This window comes from Perognathus longimembris, chromosome 12 (genome assembly GCF_023159225.1).
Source record: "Perognathus longimembris pacificus isolate PPM17 chromosome 12, ASM2315922v1, whole genome shotgun sequence".
Classification (NCBI taxonomy): domain Eukaryota; kingdom Metazoa; phylum Chordata; class Mammalia; order Rodentia; family Heteromyidae; genus Perognathus; species Perognathus longimembris.
The window spans coordinates 8,265,603-8,290,310 of NC_063172.1; the positions used below are offsets into that span (position 1 = coordinate 8,265,603).

The 24,708-nt window shown below is 42.4% G+C and overlaps 1 protein-coding gene across 3 annotated transcripts in view; it reads left to right on the forward strand.

Moving 5' to 3' along the window:
- Adcy8 (adenylate cyclase 8) overlaps positions 1–24,708 on the forward strand; it is a 178,358-nt gene that overhangs the window by 152,260 nt on the left and 1,390 nt on the right. For all 3 annotated transcript variants that reach the window (XM_048358470.1, XM_048358471.1, XM_048358472.1), the window contains 4 exons: positions 8,048–8,206; positions 18,474–18,620; positions 20,110–20,202; positions 22,468–22,582. In XM_048358470.1, coding sequence (XP_048214427.1) covers positions 8,048–8,206; positions 18,474–18,620; positions 20,110–20,202; positions 22,468–22,582 — 514 coding nt within the window. The remainder of the gene's footprint in view (positions 1–8,047; positions 8,207–18,473; positions 18,621–20,109; positions 20,203–22,467; positions 22,583–24,708) is intronic.

Below are 24,708 nucleotides of genomic sequence, written 5' to 3' on the forward strand. Positions count from 1 at the left end.
AGTCCATCTTTCTGTGGTCTGGATGCATTTCAGAAAGCATAAGCAGAAAAAGAGGAAAACAAGTCAAGAAGACTGTTGGCCAGAGCAGAAATAGAAACACATCACTAGGAAATCTCCATGGAAACAGAGAGGTATCAACCCCTGGGAAACTGGGAATTAAACAGTCAAAATTCCCACAAATGCAGAGATAATACATATATATAAAGCTATTTGTAACAGGAGAGGATGGTAAAAAGTAGTCAAGAAAATAATGGGTAATATAAAATCTTGGAACCTGAAAGAAATGGGGAAAGAAGTAGCTAGTGAGTTCCTACTGCTTGCCTTGTATTTTTTCCTTGATTACCTCATTCAATCCTATAAGTAACCTGGTCTGCAGTTATTATTATAATTATCATTTTCATCTTACAAATGTAAAGGGAAAGTACTCGGCTACTAGAACTAGAATTCAAATCCAGATGTGTCTCCAATGCTCATCTTTTCTACTTTATCAGACTAAAAGCAGAATAATACCACTATGTCCATAGCAACTCAATGACCCCGGGACCCAAAGCATTCAACCCTCAAGTATGACCTTGACTTGCATTTATGACAAGACAAGAAGTTAAATCCCAGTCATTTCCAGAATGCCTGTATCTAGGTCTTCCTGGCCGTCTCCAAAGACAGGTGTCCTGTCTTCTATTTATAGGGAAAACTAACTCCTTAGTCTCATATGTAAATTACCATCCACTGGAAGGTTATGAAGACAGAATTAGACAAAAACAACCCTAAGGAACAACTAGATGCTCACTCCATATTCCAGGGTTGTTGTTTTTTAAGTAATTGTACACAGGGATTTCAATTCAACATGTCAATTTATATGCTCCGTGTCACCCCTTCCTTCCATCATTCTCCCCCCATCTATCTCAACCCTCCCATCCATCTCCCAGGTTTCAAATTGAAAGATAAGAGATCCCCAGAAGGATCTGAGAAACCAGGTTCAGAGTGAGGGTCACCATCCCACAATTATAAGTATGTTTCTACTTCCTCCACCACCTTAACGAGCAGTCCCTTCCTCAAGTGAGGCTCTTCTAGCCTATTGATTTGATATATTCTAGTCAGCATTTTTTCTGAGGGAAACAGAGGGACTGATTGCTTTAAGATTATGTATAAGGTAAGAGTATGTGTTTCTTGAGGCCCTAGTAATTTGTAGCATTAGGTATTTTTGCTCTTCTTTCTTTCCGGGGGCTTTGAAATTGCATAACTGCAAATACAACTATAGCTGTTACAGGTATAGACTCTGGAAATGGGCAGATGGTCCTGGACCAAAACTCTACAAGATGGTAACCTTAAACAGTCTACCTAACTTTCTGAATCTCAGTTTCCCTGTCTATGAAGTGGATATGCTACTAACAGGTTCTACTTCATTGTGCTATTTTGGTATTACATAGGAATATAATACTAAAATGTTTATTAAGGTTGCTAGCATATATAAGTGCTCAAATTGTTTGTTACTAACATTTTACTTTGAAACTAAGCCAGTGGCACAGAGAAGACATTGCTCACCTATTGTGTTCAGAGATCAAAGCAACGACTCAAGCCCCTGTGAGGTGCTCAGTACGAGCCAGACTGACACAGAATCCAATTCTGTGACTTCGGGTTGTATTCTGTCTCTGCCAACTGTGGTTGCCTGGCTGTGTTAAAGGCAGCTCTCTGCAGCACTGCATCATGTGGATGTCTATCTATAGCATCCGGCAGGGCCTGTTCATCCTGGATACAGCCTGCCCACTCCTGAGCTTGCTCCCTTTATGAGTCAGAGGCTCTCTGCCCTCCAGAAAGGCTGAACAATGCCCATTGATGCCTGGTACGCCACAATGTCCAGTGAGAGCATGTGTAGTTACACAACTCCACAGTGAGAGAGGCGGTTATGGAACTGATTCATTGGGAACTTTCACTTTGGCACATATGCGGAAGGGATCTGACAAGCACTTCCTCCTTCCCCTCTGAGGTGGGTAAATGCTCAGAGCACTGGACAGGGAAAGCAAACAGTGGGCCACCTACCACCCTGTGCCTGGACTCACTAGCAGCCCTGGAGGTTGGGGCTTCGCCTCGTAGCAGAGGAAGCCACATCTGAGCATGGGGTCACAGCTTCATGAGGTCACCTCTCCAGTCACCTACTGGTGAGTTTGGTAGCAGGGACTGTGTGGCTCACGTAGAAGAACCCAGTATTCCTGCTTGAATCCTAGAAATGCCACTCAAGAATGGATAACATGCTAGGCCCCAGAGATGTGATTTTTTTTTCATCTGTAACTTAAGCACACTAATAGTGCTAGTGGCCCATCATTATAATCCTCACTACTCAGGATTCTGAGATCTGAGAGCCAGTGTTTGAAGCCACTCCAGGCAGAGAAGTCTAAGACACTCGTATCCCCAATTAAATTGAAAAAGCCAGAAGTAATGGTGTGGCTCAATTGGTAGAGCACCAGCCATGAGAGAAAAGGCTGAACAAGAGTGCTAGGCCCTGAGTTCAAGCACAAGTACTAGTACAAAAATAAATGGTAATTGTTGTTCGTTAGAAGTGAAAAATAGACGAATAAAAGCATTTACACAGAAAGTCACAGCTTGGAGCCAAAATGCCAGGCATTCAAATGTATCTACTATCTGTGAGGCCTGAGGTAAATAATACCTTTGCCTCACTTTGCTTTGTACCTCTCCTGTGAGATGGAGCTAGTTTGGTGTCCACCTTCTTAGTTGTTGTGTGGTTAAAGGAGCTTGACTACGTATGAAATTCTTTTTTTTTTTTTTTTTTTGGCCAGTCCTGGGCCTTGGACTCAGGGCCTGAGCACTGTCCCTGGCTTCTTCCCGCTCAAGGCTAGCACTCTGCCACTTGAGCCACAGCGCCGCTTCTGGCCGTTTTCTGCATATGTGGTGCTGGGGAATCGAACCTAGGGCTTCGTGTATCCGAGGCAGGCACTCTTGCCACTAGGCTATATCCCCAGCCCCTCGTATGAAATTCTTGGAACAGTGACTCACCCAAGGCAAGGACTTGGTCAGCATTTGCTGCCATTATGTGAAGAACCCAGGACAAAATACAGGAATAATATGTATCAGTGTCCTACACAGTCTTGTCATATAGCCAGTGCCATTATGCTTTGATGAAAATCAGGCAAGATACTTTTGAGCAAAGGCTGAGGAAACTTTACTTATAAAATACCATTTCCATGTCTTTCATACTCTTAGCTTCCTCTTTTCTTTCTGTGCCCTTTGGCCACCACTCAGCAATGGGCACAGCCTGAGTCTCACAGATTTTCCTTTGCCTGGCATCCAGCATGCAGTAGGTACAGAATATTGTTAAAAACTGAAGAAAACCTTTTCCTTCCGGGAAAGTTAATAATGTGTGGTACCTGCCTTCCAGAACTTGCTATGCCAAGAGACTGGGCTGCACTAGGGATAAATTTTCCATCTCCTGATGCACCTGCCATGTTTTCAGAGGCCTGAAGCCACAGTGTCCTAAGCTCATAACTGACAAAAAAACCTTTGGTCAGGTCAACTTCAGCCTTCCCCCTGATCTCCCTAGTCATGGCTCTGAGTTGAATTGAACTAGATGAGGGTATTTCAGCAGGAGAAAAATAAACAAGTGTCTTGTTTTTCAGCCAAGTATGTGATTTTAAGGGGGAAAAATACATTGTTTTGGAAATGATTATAGATAAGAAAATACTTCTCTGTAGTCTAACATACCAAAACCTGATGTAGAGAAAATTAAAATCAGGTTTGGTCTGATGTCATCCACAACTATACTAAATGATAGGGATATCTAGTGAATCTATATTTTAGACATTTCAGAATGCTTTTGTGTGCATCATATCTCCTGGTCCATGTTATAGAGCCATAGGTTTTGTGTGTGTGTGTGTGTGTGTGTGTGTGTGTGTGTGTGTGTGTGTTAAATTAGACACACCAGGTGAAATTGTCCTAAGTTTTTAGAAAGAAATTCTACAGGATAAATGACTTCACCAAGGTCACACAACAAGTTAGTGAAGCCATCAAGGTCTATGTTCCTTTACACTGTCTGCTGCTACTACCAATAGTATTTTTTTTTTGTTTTCTGGTATGGAAATTTTCAAACATACAGAAAGAGGATGAAATATGATCAAGAAATCAGATCTCCAATACCACCAACTCATGTCAAACCTTATTTCCTCTATATCCTTATTCACTATACCTACTATCATTTCCTCCTGATTATTTTAAATCAATAGCCTACTATTTCATCCTCTAAATAGTTCAATAAACACTTCTGAAATGTAGGGGCTGTTACACCTAGTCACAATACTAGTAACACATTTTTTAAAAGAAAAACAGAAATTCATTAGTGTTGTCAAAGCTCTGGGCAGTATTTCCGTGTTTTATTATTGTATTTTTGAAGTTTGTTTATCTGGTTGAGATCCAAATAATGGTTATGTGTTCCCATTGATTTGATCCATCTCTAAAGTCTTTTTTCAATCTTTGGGAATAGTCTCCATCTTTCTTTGTTAGAACCATTTGATTTTGGTAACGTCTCCTAGTTGAGAGGTTTTCATTGCATGCAACACATTCTTGTTGATCCTGTGCTAGTCATTATGTCTAGAAGTATGGTGAGATTCAGTTTCAAATGTTTTCAACAAACTTATTTAGTTGGCTATCTTTATGAATTACAATCTGGAATACATAATGTCTCCTGGACTCTGTTTTGGATGATGTTAACAACTATTAATGATACCAGCTTATATTCATTTAATTTATAGACAGTGACATTCTAATCCTATCAAGAATCCATAATTGACTAACTGGAATGTGTTACAAAAGAGAGTAATTCCTTGCCAGCTCTCTGTCACTTGGAAGTACAGCATTTAAAGCAAAGATAAATGTGGAATGCTTCCCCTTTAAACTTAAAGTTTTCCAATAAATTTGTTCCCTAGCATCATTCGGAAATGACAGCTAAGATTTTAAGTGTCACTTGAAGTTAATTTATGTACTTTCCCATATTCCTTGTATTTCCATTCACTGCAACTGTTATTCTTACCAAAGCTCAATTTGTCACATCTTTGACAACTGGGAGCCTACTGAAGCTGGCTTTGGGATCCTTTTGATATAACCACGGTAGTTTCCAATAGATTACTTATTTATGATATTAAAAAAAAGTTTTAAGTTCTTTACTAATATTCATTTACTTAGTTATTAAAAGGAAATCCAAACTTTCCAAGCTCTCACAGCAACTTGATGAAACTAAACAAGCATTCTTTTATTCAACTCTCTGCCTCTACCCATAATTTCTTTATCTATATGAATTGTGTTTCTAGAAATTGATGTCTGGGGGCCACACTCTGAAACTGGAAACGGTTGTTGCTAGGTTTTCATTATGTCCAGGCCTTCATAATGATATTCCTATGCTTACTGAAGTCCATAAGCTTTTAAACCTCATCAAACCTGTATCAGTGACTCCTTTCTCTCCCCCCAAAAATGCCAATCATGAATGACACCAACACAACTTCCTCCTTGCTTTACCATATAATTCCTATATAATAGTGTAACACTAACAATGTAAATATTTCCACCTATGATATGATTATTATAAACAGTTTTAAAATTCTTTTTTTTTGAGTTGTTTTTATTCTTGCAGTATTTCCCTCTAGGAATGTGCCATCAATACTCGAAGGATAAAACCAATTCAAAAGAACATTAAAACTGATCATGTGATCACATTGCTGTGACAAAATACCTGAGAAGGGAGGAAATATTGATTCTGGCTGATGGTTTGAGTCCCTGGTAACTTTGCCCCATCCATTGGGCCTGTTATCAAATCACTGCCTCCTGAGAAAGAGAAACATATGGCAGAGGAAACTGCTCACTTTGTGGTGGTCAGAAAACAGAGGGGGCCAGGGTCCCAGTACCTCCTTCAAGGGCATGCCTAGACTGGCCTAACTTCCTCCTACTAGGCCCTCATCTCATGAAGATTTCACCTCCTCCTTTAGCCTATGAGCCATTGGGGGCCATTTAAGATCCAAACCATAACACATAGAAATCTATCTAGGAGTTCTTTATCTTGATCTCTCCCTTATTTGCTCGTCCTTATGCCAGTGCAACAAAATTTAGGGCTCCATAAAATGTCTTGAATTATGATGTAAAAATACTGAATCACAATAATAGTATTGTACCTGTGTAAATGACACCATCCATCACGTAACTAATACAACTACTACATAATGTTAAAAGGAACAATTTTGTAAAGAACATTGGGTATGTGTATCCCCTCTGCGTGGCAGGACACATGGGTTCATTTGCTTATTTGTTTGTAGTGAAAGTGAATTTTAATATCCATTTCATTTTATATTGAGATAAAACATTTCCATGAGTCTAAAGTCAAGTACATCCAAGACTAACACTCTATCCTGTCCCCTGCCTTCCTCGTCTCCTAGATAACCACTTTGTTATTGCCTATACCTAAAAATGATGTCCTGTTTAAGTGTGTACATGTGTATGTGGAGAGAGGAAAAAAAAGATACAGACAAAATGAGAGAGAGAGAGAGAGACTGTGCTGTCTTATATAAGTGATAACATACTTTACAGATCTTTCCCCCCACCCCCCGTTAGAAATCCACATCTCAGAATACCAGAGGATTACTCCTACTTTCCCTTTATAGCTACATCATGTTCTTTTGTGTATATGTATGCTAGTTTGCTCAGCCAACAAAATGAACATTTGGATTGCTTCCAGCTTTTGCTGTTACAAGTACTGATGAATGAATAACCTTGGGCCTGTGTCATTTCATGTTTTCACTATCTATTGAGTTATGAATATGAGAGACAAAAGAAAGAAACTAGCTGAATGTTTTGAACCTTTGGATTCAAGATATCTAACCATGCATTTAACAGTGCAGCGTATATTGTTCACTTTAATTATTAAAGACTCTGAAATAATGGTATCTCCAAAGCTGTGATAAAAATGCTTTGTGAGCTGCTCTGGAAAGGAAAGAGCCCATTTCCAACATTAAGGAAAGCCAGAGAAAGAGGGACCTGTGGGGTATTGACTGCCTACATGATCCTTTCGTCTAGAAGTTCCTAAATAACTTCTCTTCACTCCTTGGTGGCTTCATCCCAAGTCAGAGGGACAATAAAACTGAGGTGAAAACATCTTCCTATTAGGGTCATGTTTGGAGTAAGAGTTTAGTATTGTATGTTACATAACACACGTCTTCTCACATAATTAGTACCACCAAGTGCTGTCTAGTTCTGTTTTGTTGTTGTAGTTGGGCCAATATGTATTGATTTGAACACCTACCCCATGCAGTATATGTTACCACATGATATGTGTATTAATCAGCTCAGGCTGCTTTACCAAAATACCATAGACCAGGTGGTTTGAACAACCGGAATTTACTTCCTCACAGTTCTGCAGCCTGGAAGGTCTGCGATCAAAGAGCCAGCAGGGTTTAGAACATGGTGAGGGCTCTCCTCCTGGCTGGCAGACCCCCACATTGCACTGGGCCTCACATGACCTTTTTTCAGAGTGTGTATTTGAAGAGAGGAAAAGCAAGGTCCCTTACAGTGTCTCCTATTGCAGGATATAATCTCATCACAAGGGCTCCATTTTTAAGGCCTTCTGTGATCTAATTACTTCCCAAAGGTCCATCTCCAAATTCCATCACATCAGGAGTTAAGGATCACCCTAGATTTAGTGAGGGGGAACCACAAACACTTAGTCCCTAACAGTAAGGTCGTAGTATTGAACAGCTGATTGAAGCCTGGACCATGGAACACCTACTGTCTAGCAGATGACATAGGCACAGATAATCTCAGAAATGAGAATAAAATCATGGCTGTACTAATGTCAGGAAAGGCATGAACACAGGCGTGTGGAATCCAGCTGTCCTCTGAGCTCTTGGCTTCTGGAAGCAAATGCTCCCAAGGGCACCAAGATCAGGCTCTACTTCATTTATGAGACATGCCAGAGCCTCACCACTTCCAAGATATGTGCGCCTAAGGCCTGTGCCCCAGAAGTTCACCATGGCTTCCCTTTCTCTCCCACAAACTGCAGCTGGAATACACAGCCCGCTTGGACTTCCTTTGGCGAGTACAGGCTAAAGAGGAGATCAATGAGATGAAAGAGCTAAGGGAACACAACGAGAACATGCTCCGAAATATCTTACCCAGTCACGTGGCCCGCCATTTCCTGGAGAAAGACCGCGACAATGAGGTAAGCCCAGGCTTCACCAGGCATGGAGAAGGCAAAGGTGAATACTTGCTCACATTACTCTGGGAGAATTCTTCTGTCCTTGTCAGGGATATGAGAACCAAACCTGTGGTCATCTTCCAAATTGTTCAACTGTGACATCTACACACAGCCCCTCTTGGCTCTAGAACCTCACTTATTTGGTAGATATTAAATCTCTATTACAAGGCTTGCAAACTTTATATGTGTATGTTGTATATGTGTGTGTACATACATAGATATACATCTACACGTATGTTTATATACTCATACATGTGAGTATATTTGTGTGTATATAGTCATTATCATATACACATTATATACATACATAGATATACCTACATACACACAGATACACACACACACATGCATACACACACACACACACACACACACACACACACACACATCTCCAACAATTCCACTTTTGGATATACACCTGAAAGAATTGAAAGGGTCTCAAAGAGGTATTTTACACTAAGGAGCATTATGGATACCAATGGCAGAAATACTCTATACAAATATATAAGCATAGAACAGAAACTTGTTTAAGTTGTTTCAAGAAGCAAGAAGAGAGAATGAGAAGAAGTAATAGAAAGAAAAAAAATAGAGTAGATTGTATTTATATATGGAACTATTTCAATGAAACTCCCTTATACAACTAATATATGCTAATAAAAATGGGAGGAAAAAGTAAAAAAAAAGGTGGAAGAAACCCAGTAGGATGCTTGGGTTGACAAGACATGACATACACTTTAGCTGAATATCTTCCAGCCAAAGAAAGAAAGAGCATTCTAACATATGCTCCAGTATGTACAAACCTTATGCTAAATGAAATAAGCCAGTCACAAAAAGTACAAACACCCCCTCTGCGAGAAACTTATGGGTCAAGTTCTTAGATAGGGAATACCAAAATTGAGAGACACAGGGTAAAAAAAAAAAAAAAAACTACAAAAGCAATACTTGCAAAACTGTTTGGTGTAAGTGAACTGAACACCTCATGGGGGGAAAGGGAAAGGGGGAGGAGGGAGGGGGGGTGTGAGGGACGAGGTAACAAACAGTACAAGTAATGTATCCAATGCCTAACGTATGAAACTGTAACCTCTGTGTACATCAGTTTGATAATAAAAATTTGAAAAGAAAGAAAGAAAAAAGAAATTAGAATAATGCTTTCCAGGGCCTGGACAATTGAGGGAGAATGAAATGATTATTGTGTGGATACTTAACTTCAGATTTAGAAGGTAAAAGAAAGATCTAGGATAGTGGTAATATTTGCCCCATAAGGTGAATGTACTTAATACCATAAACTATACATTTAAGATGGTAAATTGTGTGTTACATATATATTTTATCACATTAAAAAAAATATATATATATATATGACCAAACACTGCTGACTCACACCTGTGATTCTAGCTAACCAGAGATTTGAGGATCACAGTTCAAAGCCAGCCTGTTCACCAAAGTCTGTGAGATTCTTATCTCCAATTAACCACCAAAAAGCCAAAAGTGGAGCTGTGGCTCAAGTGGTAGATGCTAGCCTTGAACAAAAAAAGCTCAAAGACAAAAAAGCCCCACACCGTGAGTTTAAGGCCCAGTAATGACATCAAAAACAAAATAAAAGTGAATAACTACAAATATATATGTATGATATATATGTATGTTGGGGAAGACACTTAAACACTGTTCCTTACTCTATTATAACTAAGGGTCACTCACTCTCAGTAACACAGCAGTCTGAAATCAAGGAGCTTGGGGATCGAGAAGAGAAACTCACCCTGCCTCTTCCGGCTCTTTCTTGCCCTGTGGCATTTTAATCTATACCTTCATCTGCTGAGGCCCTCCTCAGGTTTTCTCTCCCCTCTGCTGAAGGTAACAGTCATTAGACTTAGGGCCCACCCTAAGCCAATATGAACTCAACTAAATTGTAACTGTATCACAACACTTCCAAATAAGATCACATTCTGGTGTTCCTGATAGACGGGAATTTTAATGAAACACTTCTTTTTTCGCTCTCTCTTTTTTGCTTTTATTAGTTATACCAGGAAGTAGAAGATTCCACTGTTACATGTGCACACATCTACAATATAGTCCTGTCGATCTCCTTCACTCTCCTTTCCCTCAAGCAGGGCACTGGTGGCTCACATCTGTAATCCTAGCTACTCAGGAGGCTGAGATCTGAGAATTGTGGTTCAAATGCAGCCCAGACAGGAAAGTCTAGAGACTCTTATCTCCCATTCGCCACCAGAAAACTGGAAGTGGCTCTATGGCTCAAGTGGTAGAATACTAGCCTTAAGCTGAAGAGCTCAGGGACATCACCCAGGCCCAAAGTTCAAGCCCAATGACTGACAGAAAAAAACAAAAACCTATCTACTGCAAGAGTGAATGTCAAGTGATGGGGACAGAAATTGTGGCAGGGTCTATTAATCAAGTCTTTTGGCAGTAAGCAGGCTTAGGAACACATTCAGGAGGAATAATGAAGAGGAAGTTCACATGACCAGAAGTGAGTTAGAGACCCTAAAATAGCTCAGGGAAGACCCTGGTAAGTTGGAGGATGGTGGCAACGAAAATAGAAAGAAAGAGATAAGCCCAGGGTTGCTATAGGGACTAGTAGGGCCTGCAATATAGCATGCAGTGATGTTGTTGATATGAAAGTTGAGAAATGAAAAATCTCAACCAACTGAGCTCGCTAGGTAACCTCCAAGGGAAAGCTACTAGAGGAGGACTGAAAGCTGAGCGCCAGAGGCTCACAGCTGTAATCCTACTTGGAGCCACTTGGGAGGCTGAGGTGAGGATGATCGTTGTGTGAAGCCAGACTGGGCATACACATGAAACCCCTTCTGAACCCATCAATAGTTGCAAGAACCCCCGAAGACCTTGAGCCTCACCTTGGCAGAGCCTCAACTGGCAGAACCCTGTGCACTACATTTCCCATCCAAGCCACTAAAGAAAATCAGTGAGATAGAACCCAAGGGGATGAGGAATTGGCAGCGGGAATAATCCGCTCTTCGTGCACTCAGGTCTTGAAGAGCCTCTCAGGTGCCAATCAAAGCACAATCCATCCCTTTCAGCAGAGAGAATTCTCTGGAAGTGAGTTCAGGCCCAGTTTTCTCAATGTCTCTGAGGCAAGGGACTTTGTTACAAGAGCCTCCTGGTAGGCCTACCAAGGCAGAAAGAACGTGGAAGTTCATTACCCGTTATCACCACTGGAAAGGCATCGAGCGTCCTGCGAAGCCATGTGGTTTTTCACGTCCTCCATGGGTAACTCCAAGGCGGCAGCAGGAGGGGAGTGCTGGGACACAGGCGTCACAGAAGCCAGGCCTGCTGGCCTCTCTCCATTTCCCTCCACTCCCCTCAAGGGAGGCCTTGTGATCTAGCAGGAAAGGCCAAAGACATAGGAGCTCCCCATCTCTGCCCTTTACAGCTGTGTGACCTGAGACATACCAGGTAACTTCCCTAAACCTCAGTTTCCTCGTCTGTAAAATGTACCCCTGCTTTTAGCACCCAGATTTTAACCAGGCAAGGACGTGGCGGGAAAGCATTTCAGACTCACTTCCAAATAGTGCAAGAAAGGAGTTGTAACACTGCAGGACCTCTGCCGAGAAGGGACGAGAAGGAGCTTAGCATTTGGATGAAGAACGGAAGACAGAGACAAGGTATCTAGCTACCAACCCACAAGCCTTGGGGAATATCGAGAGAGTCTGAATTGTGTTCTACATGAAATAAGGAGATACAAATTATGATCCCCACTTGACGGAATAAAAAAACTGATGCCATGAGCCGGAAAAGAAGCTGCTGAAGTTCACATAGCCAGTGAGTAAGCTGAAATTCAAACCTAGGCACGTGCACCAGTGGTTTGCTCCCTTGTCCCACACTCTAAGTGCATGCAAAAAAAGGGGAGCACTGACCCCTCCCATCCCGTGAGTGTTCTCCCCTGAAGTAAACCCTCCGTGTCACGCAGCTGGTTCCACGTGGTTTCTTAGCTGCAGAAGGACAGCAGCCGTAGCAGCGGCCCCACCTGCTGTGGAGATCCACCTCTATACTAAATCACTGCATCATCTACAGCAGCTGACCAGACCTCTCTGGCCATTTCCTCATCTGTTTAGTAGTGGACATAAGACTGACTTTACTGAGGTTGTGTTGAAAGCAGCCCTGGGGACGAACAGGGCTTCTGCGTCCAGTGGAACCCAGTGCCAAGGAGCTTCAATAGAGAAAAGCTGCCATTGTGCTCCGAAGCCCAGTGCGGGCATAGTCTGGCCCACCTCCTCCTGCCGTTTCCGTCACTATGTACCAGTGATGAGCCTTCTGGACTCATGGTCCTCACCTGCAGGGCATGTCTCCCGGCTTACCTGACTAGGGCCACACCCACATGGGCCTGTGTGCATAAAGCCCTTGTGTGGAGCTTGGCACGCTGTTTGTTGGCTCCTATAGTCTTTAAGGCATGTGAGCTGTTGTTATTTTGTCTGCTCCTTCCTAGTAAGAGCTCCACCTATTATCACCCAGTCACTCGGTATGTATTCATCAAGGGACAACTATCACTCGGTATGTATTCATCAAGGGACAACTAAATGCCAGTGTCATTCTACAGCGTTGGATCCAAATGAAGAACGGATTAGGAAACATCTTTGCTATGATGAAGCAGTGATTGCCATAAGAAGACAGATGGCAAAACAAATACACAAAATAGGGCCAGTCATGATAAATTGTAGGACAACAAAAACAAAAGGCTGAATAATGGAACATTGGGAAGATGCTATTATGACAAAAATAACTGAGACTGGCTCATTTATAAAGCAGAGAAAATTGTCTTCCTCACAATTCAGAAGGCTGAGGAGTCCAAGATCAAGGTACTAGCAGGTTTGGTATCTGGTGAGATCAAATCTCTGTTCCAAGACGATACTTTCAGTGCTGAATTCTCACACGGCAGAAGAGAAGAAAGGAAGACATTGGATCTTTGTCTCCCTACAGGTTCTAATCTTGTTTATGAGAGCTCTAACCTTGTAGCTTCCTCATCTCCTAAAGACTTCACCTCTTAGCACAGTCATACTAAGTTGTAATTAAGTTTCAGCATATGAATTTGGGAGGCGCATTCAAACCACAACAGACTCAAGGAAGGTTGTTCTGAGACACAGTCATATAAACAGAGACTTGAATGAAATTAAAGGTTATCTGTGAAGCCAACAGATCTCAGATATAGTTTTCCCCTGCAGAGAGGGTTTTAAGAAGCAGGAACTTTGAATCAAACAGGTCAATACAGATAAAAGATCAGATTGCATTTCTCTGGACAAAGAGGCGACCAAAATGTTCCCAATGACGTGTGAGATATATGGAGGGCGGTTGCAGCTGTTCAAAATCTGTCATCTTCCACCAAGAAAAATGACAATAAAACAATTATAGTCTTTCTATATTCATCAATCCCTCCCCAGTTTACAATGTGTTTTTAGCTTCTTTAAGCCCAAAATAGCAAGAGACAGATGGCACACTCAAAGTAGTTAATTAGAGTGAGCTGAATAAAGAAACCATCTCTGGTGGGTGAGCTGGAGATCTTCCATCTGAGCCTCCATGCCCCCTCACCCTCTTCTGCATGCTAGGCTCAGGATGAGGGGAGGGCGGGCCTTCCTGGACTACTTCAATGACCTTCTGTGTATCCCAGCACCCAGTCAAAGGTCATCCAGGGTGATGCATAGGAGAGCCATCAGAAGAGATCTTCTTTAGCTGAGTGGCTGTGGACCACACCTGTAATCCTCGCTACTTGGGAGGCAGAGATAGGGAGGATGGTGGTTGTTGTGAACATTAGGAAGTCTAGGTATGTACGAGAGTGGAAAGGAAAACAATTGATAACTGAGGTGTCAGAGTATCACCTATCTATACGGTGTCCACCTGGAGATTGAGCTCACAGAGGAATTCTAGGAAATGTTGCCAGAGCGTACTTCACCATCTCCTAGCCCAAAGGAGCAAAGTAGCTGGGTACTATACAACATTTCTGGCCACAGCCGCACCTGAGGAGCACTGATTTCCTGGTACTTCCAGGATGCTGCTCATTTGGGCAGTGTGCCCTCTAGTGTCCAGAGTAAACCGCGATGTGAAGAACCAAAAGTTCTACCAATTGGATCTTGGGTGGGTGAGAGTGGCAATCAGGCAGCCTGGAGCCTCTGTTCTAGAAGTAGGCATGTATTCGTGGAGCCCAAGGTTCAACTTGAGGAATTACAAACAATGAGATTAAAAAGGCAGGTAGAATTGAGGCCATAGATGCGTTCTATACTGTGGCATTGCACTTCATCCTGAAAGCAAGAGTGGGCCATTACAGGATTTTTAGAATGAAAGAGACTTAGTCAAGATCCGTCACATGTTTTTTTTAAAAAAAAGTCAGTCTGTTTGCCATGTGGGTTAGGCCTTTGAATAGGACAAGGCTGGAAATCTCCAGTAGGAGGCTCTCATATCAGTGGTCAAGGAAGAAACCAGAAAGGGTTGGGTTTTAAAAAGCATTAGAAATTACTTAATGTTTAGGAGATTAAAACAAACTCTGAAGAAGTTGGTATTGGATTTGGGTGTGTTGGAGGTGATTCTGTGAGTGTGTAAGTTTGATAATTTGGCAACTTCAATAGAATTAGAGAACTAAGGAGCAGATGCATGCAGGTCAGCTGGATAGAAGATGCACTAGGCTTTTAACAGTAGGATTTGAGGAGCATGAGCATAACCTAGCATGAAGCATGGAAGCTAAAAGCCCAAGGAAAACTGACCAGAAGATGTAAATTTAGAAACTGCCATACATGGTGGGTAAGAAGGCTGAGATGGATCATAGTTGTAGAAAATATTCATGGGGTTAAGGTCAAAACCATAGCAATCATCAACATTAAACATGGAAGAAAAGCAATAAATATCCTTCGAGGGAGAAGGCAAAAGAAAATAAAGTAACTTGCTCAAGCATAGTACGTCAAGAGAATCAAGACCCTGAGTAAACAATATACGGAGAGTCAAGGGGGGTCCATTTAAATATGAACTGGCATGTGTGCTTTGGCTTTTGTTTTTGTTTTCTTTTTTTGTCAAAGTGATGTACAGGCAGGTTACAGTTTCATATGTAAGGCAGTGAGTACGTTTCTTATCCAACTTGTTACCTCCTTCCTCATTTTTCTCCCACCTCTCCTTCTCCCCAGTTCTCTGGGTTGCACAGTTGGTTTGTAGCATATTGTCTTGAAAGTATTTCTGTTGCATTGGCTCACCTTTTACCCTTTGTCTCTCCATTCTGATGTTCCCATTCCCCTTTCCTAGTTCTGATAAACATATACACAATACCCAGGGTACTAAAATCAGTTACAGTGACATCAGGGGTAAAACCCTGGGTGAAAAAAACAAAACAAAGAAAAAGGCGTAATTTCACATGGTATATTAAAAATAACAACCATGATAAACCACTTATTTCCATAACTTGGAGTTCATTTCGCTTAGCATCATCTTATGTGTTCATATGGACATAGCTATTGAGCTATTATGGTCTTCTGCTAGGACTATCCCAGACATGTACTAATTATTTTATTCCCAGTGAGGGAAACTATAGAGTCTGTGTTTCTTTGGGTCTGGCTTACTTCACTTAGTATGGTTTTTTTTTCCAAGGCTTTCCATTTCCTTATGAATGGGGCAGTGACATTCTGTCTGGTAGAAGCATAGAATTCCATTATGTATATGCATCACATTTCTGGATCCACTCATCTATGGACGGACATCTGGGTTGGATCCATATTTGAGCAATGTTAAATTGTGCTGTGATGAACATAATTGTACCGCATGCTTTAGTGTGGTCTCGCTTGTAATCCTTTGGGTAAATGCTCAAAAGTGGGGTTGCTGGGTCATCAGGGAGCTCTATGCTTAGCCTTTCGAGGAATCTCCACACTGCTGTCCAGAGTGGTTGAACAAGTTTACACTCCCACCAACAGTGTAGTAGGGTTCCCTTTTGGCCACATCCCCACCAGCATCTGTTATTATTAGTTTTCTAATGGACATCCTTACTGTGGTGAGGTGGAATGCCAATGTTGTTTTGATTTGCATTTCTTTTATGGCCAGGGATATTGAGCACTTTTCATGTGCCTCTTGGCCATTCTCATTTTCTCTTCAGAAAAGTCTCTCTTTAAGTCCTTAGCCCATTTATTAAGGGAAAGTTTTTTCTTTGAGAATTTGTTTTGGAGGAACTTAATTTTCTTTAAATTCTAAGTATATTTTAGATATGAGGCCATTGCCTGTTGTATGGCCGGTGAAGATCTTCTCCCGGTCTGAGGGCTTTCTGTTTATCTTGCAAGCCATGTCCTTTGCCATGCAGAAACTCTGCAGTTTGATGCAGTACTGTTTGTCCATCCTTTCTTTGACTTGTTGTGTTTCTGGACCTTTATTAAGAGAGTTTCAACCTGTGCCAAGGAGCCTGTGTGTTTCTCCTTTTCCTTCTTGTAGTGTTTTCAGGGCATCTGCTCTTACCTCGAGCTCTTTGATCCATTTGGAATTGACTCTGGTGCAAGGTGATATAGAAGGATCTAGCTTTAGTTTTTTACAGATGTCTAACCGATTTTGCCAGCACCATTGGTTGAAGAGGCTATCTTTCTTCCATCCTATTTTTTTGGTTCCCTGATCAAAGATTAGGTGGCCATAGGTCTGTGGGTTCATTTCTGGGTCTTCAATTCTATTCCATTGGTCCTCAGGCCTGTTCTTGTGCCAATACCAAAATGTTTTTATTACTATCACTTTGAAATAGAGCTTGAAGTTTGGTGTTGATAGTCCTCCATGCGCTTTGGTTTAATAGACTGGTTTTACCTCTGTTTATTTCATCCCAGCCTGAGATGGGAATGGTAAAAGTTAGTACAGAAAACTAGCTTGATAAGGTAGGAAACAAGGATGAAGAGGGACCAGCTGATAGACACAAGTGTCTGTAGATTCAGGAAAAAATAGAGAGGTAAGTTAAGAAGAGTGGTAAGGGCTGGACTCATGAATTGGAAGTCAGAAGTCAGGGTCAGTTGATATGAAATTATCCTTGATGGCCCCAACCCATACAAATGGTGATGCTATCTATGATTCTCGTGCCATAAATGGAATATTCACATCCCTTCAAGACTCCTGTGTTTAAATCCTCACCCTTCACATGGTGGTATTCGGAGGAAGGGCCTTTGGAAGGTGATAACTCCATAGGGCAGAGCCTTCATGACTAGGTATGTTAGTTAGTTTTTTATCACTGTGACAAACATCTGAGAGAAATGAGCTGAAAGATGGCGCTGATTTAGGCTCATGATTTCAGAGATTCCCATCCATTGTATCTGGGCCTGTGGCGAGGGAGAGCATCTTTTTTTTTTTTTTGGCCAGTCCCGGGCCTTGGACTCAGGGCCTGAGCACTGTCCCTGGCTTCTTCCCGCTCAAGGCTAGCACTCTGCCACTTGAGCCACAGCGCCGCTTCTGGCCTTTTTCTGTATATGTGGTGCTGGGGAATCGAACCTAGGGCCTCGTGTATCCGAAGCAGGCAATCTTGCCACTAGGCTATATCCCCAGCCCGAGGGAGAGCATCTTGATGGAAGAACATGGTGCAGCAAAGCTGTTCACATCCTGGCATCCAGGAAATAGAAAGACAGGAAAGAGCTGGGGGCCACGGAAATCTTTTCAGGGCATACTCTCCACAATCTACCTCCTCTCACTAGGCCACATCCTCTTTTCTGCTATCTCTCAATTATTCTATCATAGCATAAATCTGACAGATTAATTCACTGATGAAAAAGTAAAGCGGTAAGTCTGTGACTCAGTTACTGCTCAGTAATTAAATCCAATGTCTGGGACCAAGTCTTCAACACATTTGCTTTTTGTGGAATTAGGACCAGAGCCTTTTTAAAAAGAGACCCTGCAGAGCGGCCTTGCCCCTCCTACCATGTGGGGAGACAGCTAGAAGTTGCTACTGATGAGCAAGAAAGTGGGTTCCAGACACTGAATCTTCAAGTGCTTTGGTATTAGGCTTCTAGATATGTGGAAAATCATGTTCTGTTGTGTGTAACAATCCCGTCTAATGGGTGTTGTTACAGCTAAGACATTGAATGTTGACATGATGGTGTCTGAGTCCCCTCTTCCTCCTCTCACTGGGTACCTGTGCATGTGTGTTCAGGTACACACACACACACACACACACACACACACACACACCACACACAGAACACACATGTGTACAGGAAGCATCGTCACAGTACCCAACCTCTGATGATCATTCTGGCTCGCTCTTTGTCTCTCTATCCAGGAGCTGTATTCTCAATCCTACGATGCTGTTGGGGTGATGTTTGCCTCCATTCCAGGATTCGCAGACTTCTACTCTCAGACTGAAATGAATAACCAGGGCGTGGAATGCCTGCGCTTGCTGAATGAGATCATCGCTGACTTTGACGAGGTAAATCTAAGCCTCTCAAATTTGCAATTCCAAATGTGCACCATTGCATCAGATTACTTACTGGAGGGATGACCTTTGCTTTTTACTTTTATAGAATTCTTGGCTGCATTATAAATGCAGGCATATATTATCTGATTAATTTATTGCTAACACAGTTATCACCCGAGATAATTGATGTTTTGATGAATGTGCACATAGTAGAATGACTAAATCAAACTAGTTAACATATTCATCAATTCACATTCTTACCATCTGTAATGATGAAAAGCACCTTAACTCTGGCCTCTTGGCAATTGTAGAGAACTTATTCCTCCTGTCTCACTGAAATGTGAACAAGAAAGGGGCTTTCTACCAGACATTAAGTTATAGCATACCCTATGACAAATACCTCCAGATTTACTGCTCACACACTTCCTGGCCCCTGGCAGGACCATTCTACTTTCTGCTTCTGACTTTGATAGTCTTTAGGTTCTATATATAAATGATTCACTATATTCATTTTTCCATGCCTGGTCTATTTACCTTAATATATTATTCTCCAGGCCTATCCATGCTTCCTTCTTTTTTTTTTTTTTGACAAACTATGGGATCCACCTCATTTTGTGACTACATTTATACAGGTACACTATTTGTTTATCTTCAGCCAATGGGAACCTACGCTTCTGTCCTCACTGAGAATCTGTGCAAGGTATGCAGGTCCTCAGACACCATCAGACAAGTTTGGCCCTTCAGCTGTTAATAGACGTTGGGCTGTGAAAGATCTTGGTCTGGTTTCATCTGTCCACATTCCTCCCTCTGCCACCACACCACGTCATCTTGCCCACTTTCTGCTAACTGAAGGCTGACATGCTCTCTCCCGGGAGTATGGCCCAAGCTCTTCTGTCAGTGTGGCAGAAACAGTGAACAGAGGAGACAGACAGAGGGGACAGGTTAGAGCCTGCCTTGCAGGTGAGCGTGAAGACCCGCTTTGGCCCTCAGCAGAACCGGATATTTGGAGAGGGTTCTGCACAAAGCAAGGACTTGTGCTGACTCACTTGTCAATGGCATTGTACTAGCCACCATGATGGGGGCAGAGACAGGAGCAGGCCCAGCTGAAAGCTGATGATAATGGCTCAGGCTAGAGTGCCAGAGAAGTACACAAGTACTAAGTGCCTAAGTGCATGAAGAAAAGAAAGCCAAAACTTCTTGCTGAACTTGATGGAACGTTGGTGATTGCTCTTTGAAGCTAATCAAGTAGACTTATTTCAAAGATTCACAGCAACACACTTTTTTCAAGGATATCCATTCATATCCAACCGGGCTTGTGGCAAACTTGACACCGTGCTCAACAAACACGTGGTGACTGAATGCCTGACTGTAGAAAAAAAAAAATCAGCAGATCAAGGATACCTGGTCCTTAGGATTCGCTGAGTTTGTTTGCATGATGAGCCAGCCCCTTTTCCTGAAGGAATAAAGACCAGGACTAATGATATTGCTGGCTCTATTTCAGCTGCTTGGCGAAGACCGGTTTCAAGACATCGAGAAGATCAAGACCATTGGCAGTACCTACATGGCCGTGTCAGGCCTGTCCCCTGAAAAACAGGTACAGGTCTTAGATAATCTGCTCTCAGCTACACCTAAGCCTTTTTGCTGCCATCTGGCTGCAGATGGCTAAGCCCTTGTCACCAGGAGATTAGGAGCAGTGAGGAGCTCTGTCAAAGGGGTCTGTGACAGTCAGGGGACACAGTATTTTCCCCAGGGTGGGAGGTCTGCTGGGGGAAATAATGTTGCTCTATTGAGAAACTTGTGGGCTGCTTACTGAGCTTCATTACTCACAAAGGTCTGGGCAAAGGCATACTGCGGTTAAGATTTAGTTGTAGGGGGGCTGGGGATATGGCCTAGTGGCAAGAGTGCTTGCCTCATATACATGAGGCCCTGGGTTCGATTCCCCAGCACCACATATACAGAAAATGGCCAGAAGTGGCGCTGTGGCTCAAGTGGCAAAGTGCTAGCCTTAAGCAAAAAGAAGCCAGGGACAGTGCTCAGGCCCCGAGTCCAAGCCCCAGGACTGGCAAAATAAAAAAGATTTAGTTGTAGGGGTTACTAAGCCCCCACTATTAGGTTATATTCTCTGTATCGTTCTTTTTCCAGTTATTTTATGGATCCTGTTATTTTCTTTTGTCTAATTATCTTTAAGTAGTTCTGTGAAGGGGTTTTAATTTTAGTTGGTATATGAGTACAATACATCCTGACCAATGTCACCTGCTCCATCAATCTCCCCTCTATCTGTCCACCCATCCCTTCAAGTTATGAGGTCTGTTTCTACATATGTCCCTTGAATATCATGACTGTATTTTTTTTTTTTTTTTTTTTTTTTTTTTTTTTTTTTTGGCCAGTCCTGGGCCTTGGACTCAGGGCCTGAGCACTGTCCCTGGCTTCTTCCCGCTCAAGGCTAGCACTCTGCCACTTGAGCCACAGCGCCGCTTCTGGCCGTTTTCTGTATATGTGGTGCTGGGGAACCGAACCTAGGGCCTCATGTATACGAGGCAGGCACTCTTGCCACTAGGCTATATCCCCAGCCCTCATGACTGTATTTTTATTCATCTTCCCTCCCTCCCACAATCCTCTTGACAAAATACACTTTAGCTTCCTGGTTTTCATTTCGGTAAACTGCGAGCTAGCTTGTTTTCTTATGCTTGGATTCATCTTCTTTAAAATCACTCCATAAAAATAATAATTATTATTATTATAATTTTTTCTCCTTTTTGTGAAGTTTATTGATCGCCAGAATTACATAATCTACTGTCTTGGGACTAATGAGTGGGTTAACCTGAGATGTTTCATGCTTCCATGTAAAGCCTTGCACCCAGCAAATCCTCAAAACTGTTAAGTAAATACATGTCAAAGTTATTCTGGGAGATGGAGTCCTCATTACACCATTCTTGCCCTTCGCCTGCACACATTTCCCAACGAAAAACTCTGGAATGCTCCAAGAGTAAGGTCATTGTACGTGCATGTAGCCTTCGAGAGCAGAGGTCAGAAAACTAGAGTTCACATGGTAAAACCTGGCCAACCCCCTTGAGTTTGCAAATAAAGTGTTATTGGAACACAGCCATGCCCCTTCATGTATAATGTATCCTTTGTGTCTTTCAAAGAAAAGGGTAATATTGTGTCATTTACAACAAAGACCATGTGTTCTGTGAAACCTAAAATATTTGCACTCTGGCCTTTTACTGAAACTGTTTCCAACCTCTGCTCTACTGGGGCATAAGAATTATCTTGCATGTTTAATCTCAGTCAAGTCACCAGGGCTAGCCTACCTGCTAACATTTTATAGATTTAGAAACTGAGATTGGTTCAGAGGGGCACTAAGGTTCTCTTGGGAGTCCCATGAGCAGATGTCTACATGAAACAGTCTTTGAACAGATGTCTACATGAAGCATTCCTTGAATAGGCACTGTGAATACTTCAAAAGAAACCAGACACAACTCCTAGAATGCAAAAGCCTATGTATATAAGCAGAAGAACACATACATGTACACACACGGCCACATGCACACACATGCACACACACACACACACACACACACACACTATCACCACTACCACACCAGTGAGCACACAAAGGAAATCATGTTGCATCAACGTCAGTAAACAAGAACAGGATGTGAGCCCCACCCCCTACCCTCTCAAGTGAATCTCCTGTGACCCCAGAATCTGGGGTACTGATACCTTGGTTTACAGAGGCTCAGACAAGTGGTTGTTTTCTTCTAAGGGAAGTGTAGGAGGGATTAGGATAGAAAGCTCTGGGTGCAGACCTGCCAATGTTGATCACGGAGGACTGACTCTATTTCTCTCATGGCTGCAGCAATGTGAAGACAAGTGGGAACATTTGTGTGCTCTGGCCGACTTCTCTCTCGCCCTCACGGAAAGCATACAGGAGATCAACAAGCATTCGTTTAACAACTTTGAACTTCGGATTGGTAAGCAGGGGCTGGAACAGAAACTCTGCAGAGCTGACTGCTTCTGCTTCAACAGCCCCTCCCGTGCCTTGGGCATCCAACCAGGGAAGATTTCTTTTTTTCTAAGAGATGTAGTGTGACCTAGACAAGGACAAACCCAGAGTGAGCTCAGGCCCTGCTGAGCTTCTGCTTGCTCATGACACTAGAAGCAAGAACAAGAGTCTGGCGTGGGTACACAGATACAAAGCAAACCCTAGGCTGTGGCCAACCTCTCTACCCTCTGTAACCATGCAGAGGTCACCGACAACCCTAGAATTATTGAATTCTGACTTCCATAATGATCAGTGCTGGTAAGTCAATGTATTATTCTGAGGTTATTTTGGATAATGACCTCAGGCCAAGGGAGGGTTCCACTCCTGAGGGTGTCATAGCTAGCAACCTAGCAGAGAGCCTAACTTCTTGTCCATTGAGCTCACCATATTCAATCTTAGGGATGTTTTGTGCAATGTAGCAACACGGTAATCGTTGCAATTTAACATCTCTGGTGATTTGCATCGTTTTCCAATTCTGTCTCTGTCTCTGCTGAGTCTCTCAGAGCCTCAGCAAACCTAATCTGCAACCTTCTGCTCCAGTCTGCATTTTTGTTTTATAGATAAGTAAATTCAGGCCCAGAAAAGGGAACAACTATCCTAACATCACACAGCCAAAAAGTCATGCCGGTAGCATCTCCAAGCTTCCTGGCACAGAGATGAATGACGTTCTGGCTGCCAAGAAGCAGTTTAAAATAAGTTTTGCTGCTTTCTCTATATTATAGATGTCCTCTGGCTGACTTGCTATTTAATTTCAATAGGTTCTCCTTTAGCGAATTCCAGGGACAATGTCAAGATATACCAATAACTGACTGGTTAAAGCTCATGAATGCCATCTGCTTTTGTTCTTTGGGATAAAATGAGTTATAGTTTATGATTTTGATCCATGGATGAGGTACTCCAGGCTTGTTCCTACTTCTTCAACCCTGCATATCCATTCTGAAACAGTGGACTAGACTATTTAGCCAGGAGTAAAAAGAGACCTTTAATCCTGAAGACAGAGACATTCTACATTAATTCCAAAGATGTTAGGATCCAGTCTAACTTTGGCATGGTGTTCAATGGCTGGCATTATTTCTCAACTAGCTAGAACATCTCAACCTGTGTCACCTGTCTGCTCTAACCAGCTCTATGACTTTGGATGAGACAGTTAAACTTTCTGAGCTTCAGTGTCCTATATAGATTGGATATTACTTATCATCTCCCATGCCCTCATACCTTATGAGAATCAAATGGGACAGTAGTTCTCAAAGTGCATCCACCATTGGGATTCCCATGGCTTCTACAGAGTGTGTGTGCGTATGCACACTTGTGCACCAACACCTATCACTTTCCTCAAATTTCTGCTCAAAAAGCCTTCCCTAACTTCCTTCATATGCACTCCATCCAGCTTTCTGCATCCTTCTACCCTAATTGATTTTGTATTTACCTGCTGATACTATATTACCTATTGTTATTATTTTTCTCTTACCAGTAGAAAGCAGTCCCCATTAGTGCTAGTCTGTATCTCTCTGACTTCCCACCACAATCCCACACAGAGCAGGTGCCTAGTCAATGTCTATAAAATGATTTTTTTAAACAAACCTCTAAATCCATTAGAGGAGACAGACATGCCCGCTGACACATTCAGTGAAAAGCTGTCCATGTCTAGAAGGGACATTTTGGTTTCTTAAGGCATTAAAACTATTTTTGAAACCATTCACTAGGCAGATGGCAAATAACAAACTGCTTCTGGATCACATCTGTGATCCTAGCCACTTGGAAGGATGAGATCAAGAGAATCATGGTTTGAGTCTCCAGTTCAACCAAAACAGGTGTCATGGCATGCACCTGTTGTCTCTGCTATGTAGAAGGATCCAGGCCAGTCGGGACAGAAAATTCCTTAGGACTCCATCTCAATAAAAGAAGCTGGGCATGGTGGTGTGCCCCCACTACCATGGCGGGTGTAAACTAGGTGTATCATAGTCCGTGTACCAGCACCCCGCAAAAAGTGAGATCCCATCTTAAGACAAGTGCAGAAAGAGCTAGACATGGGACTCAGTGGTTGAGCCCCTGACT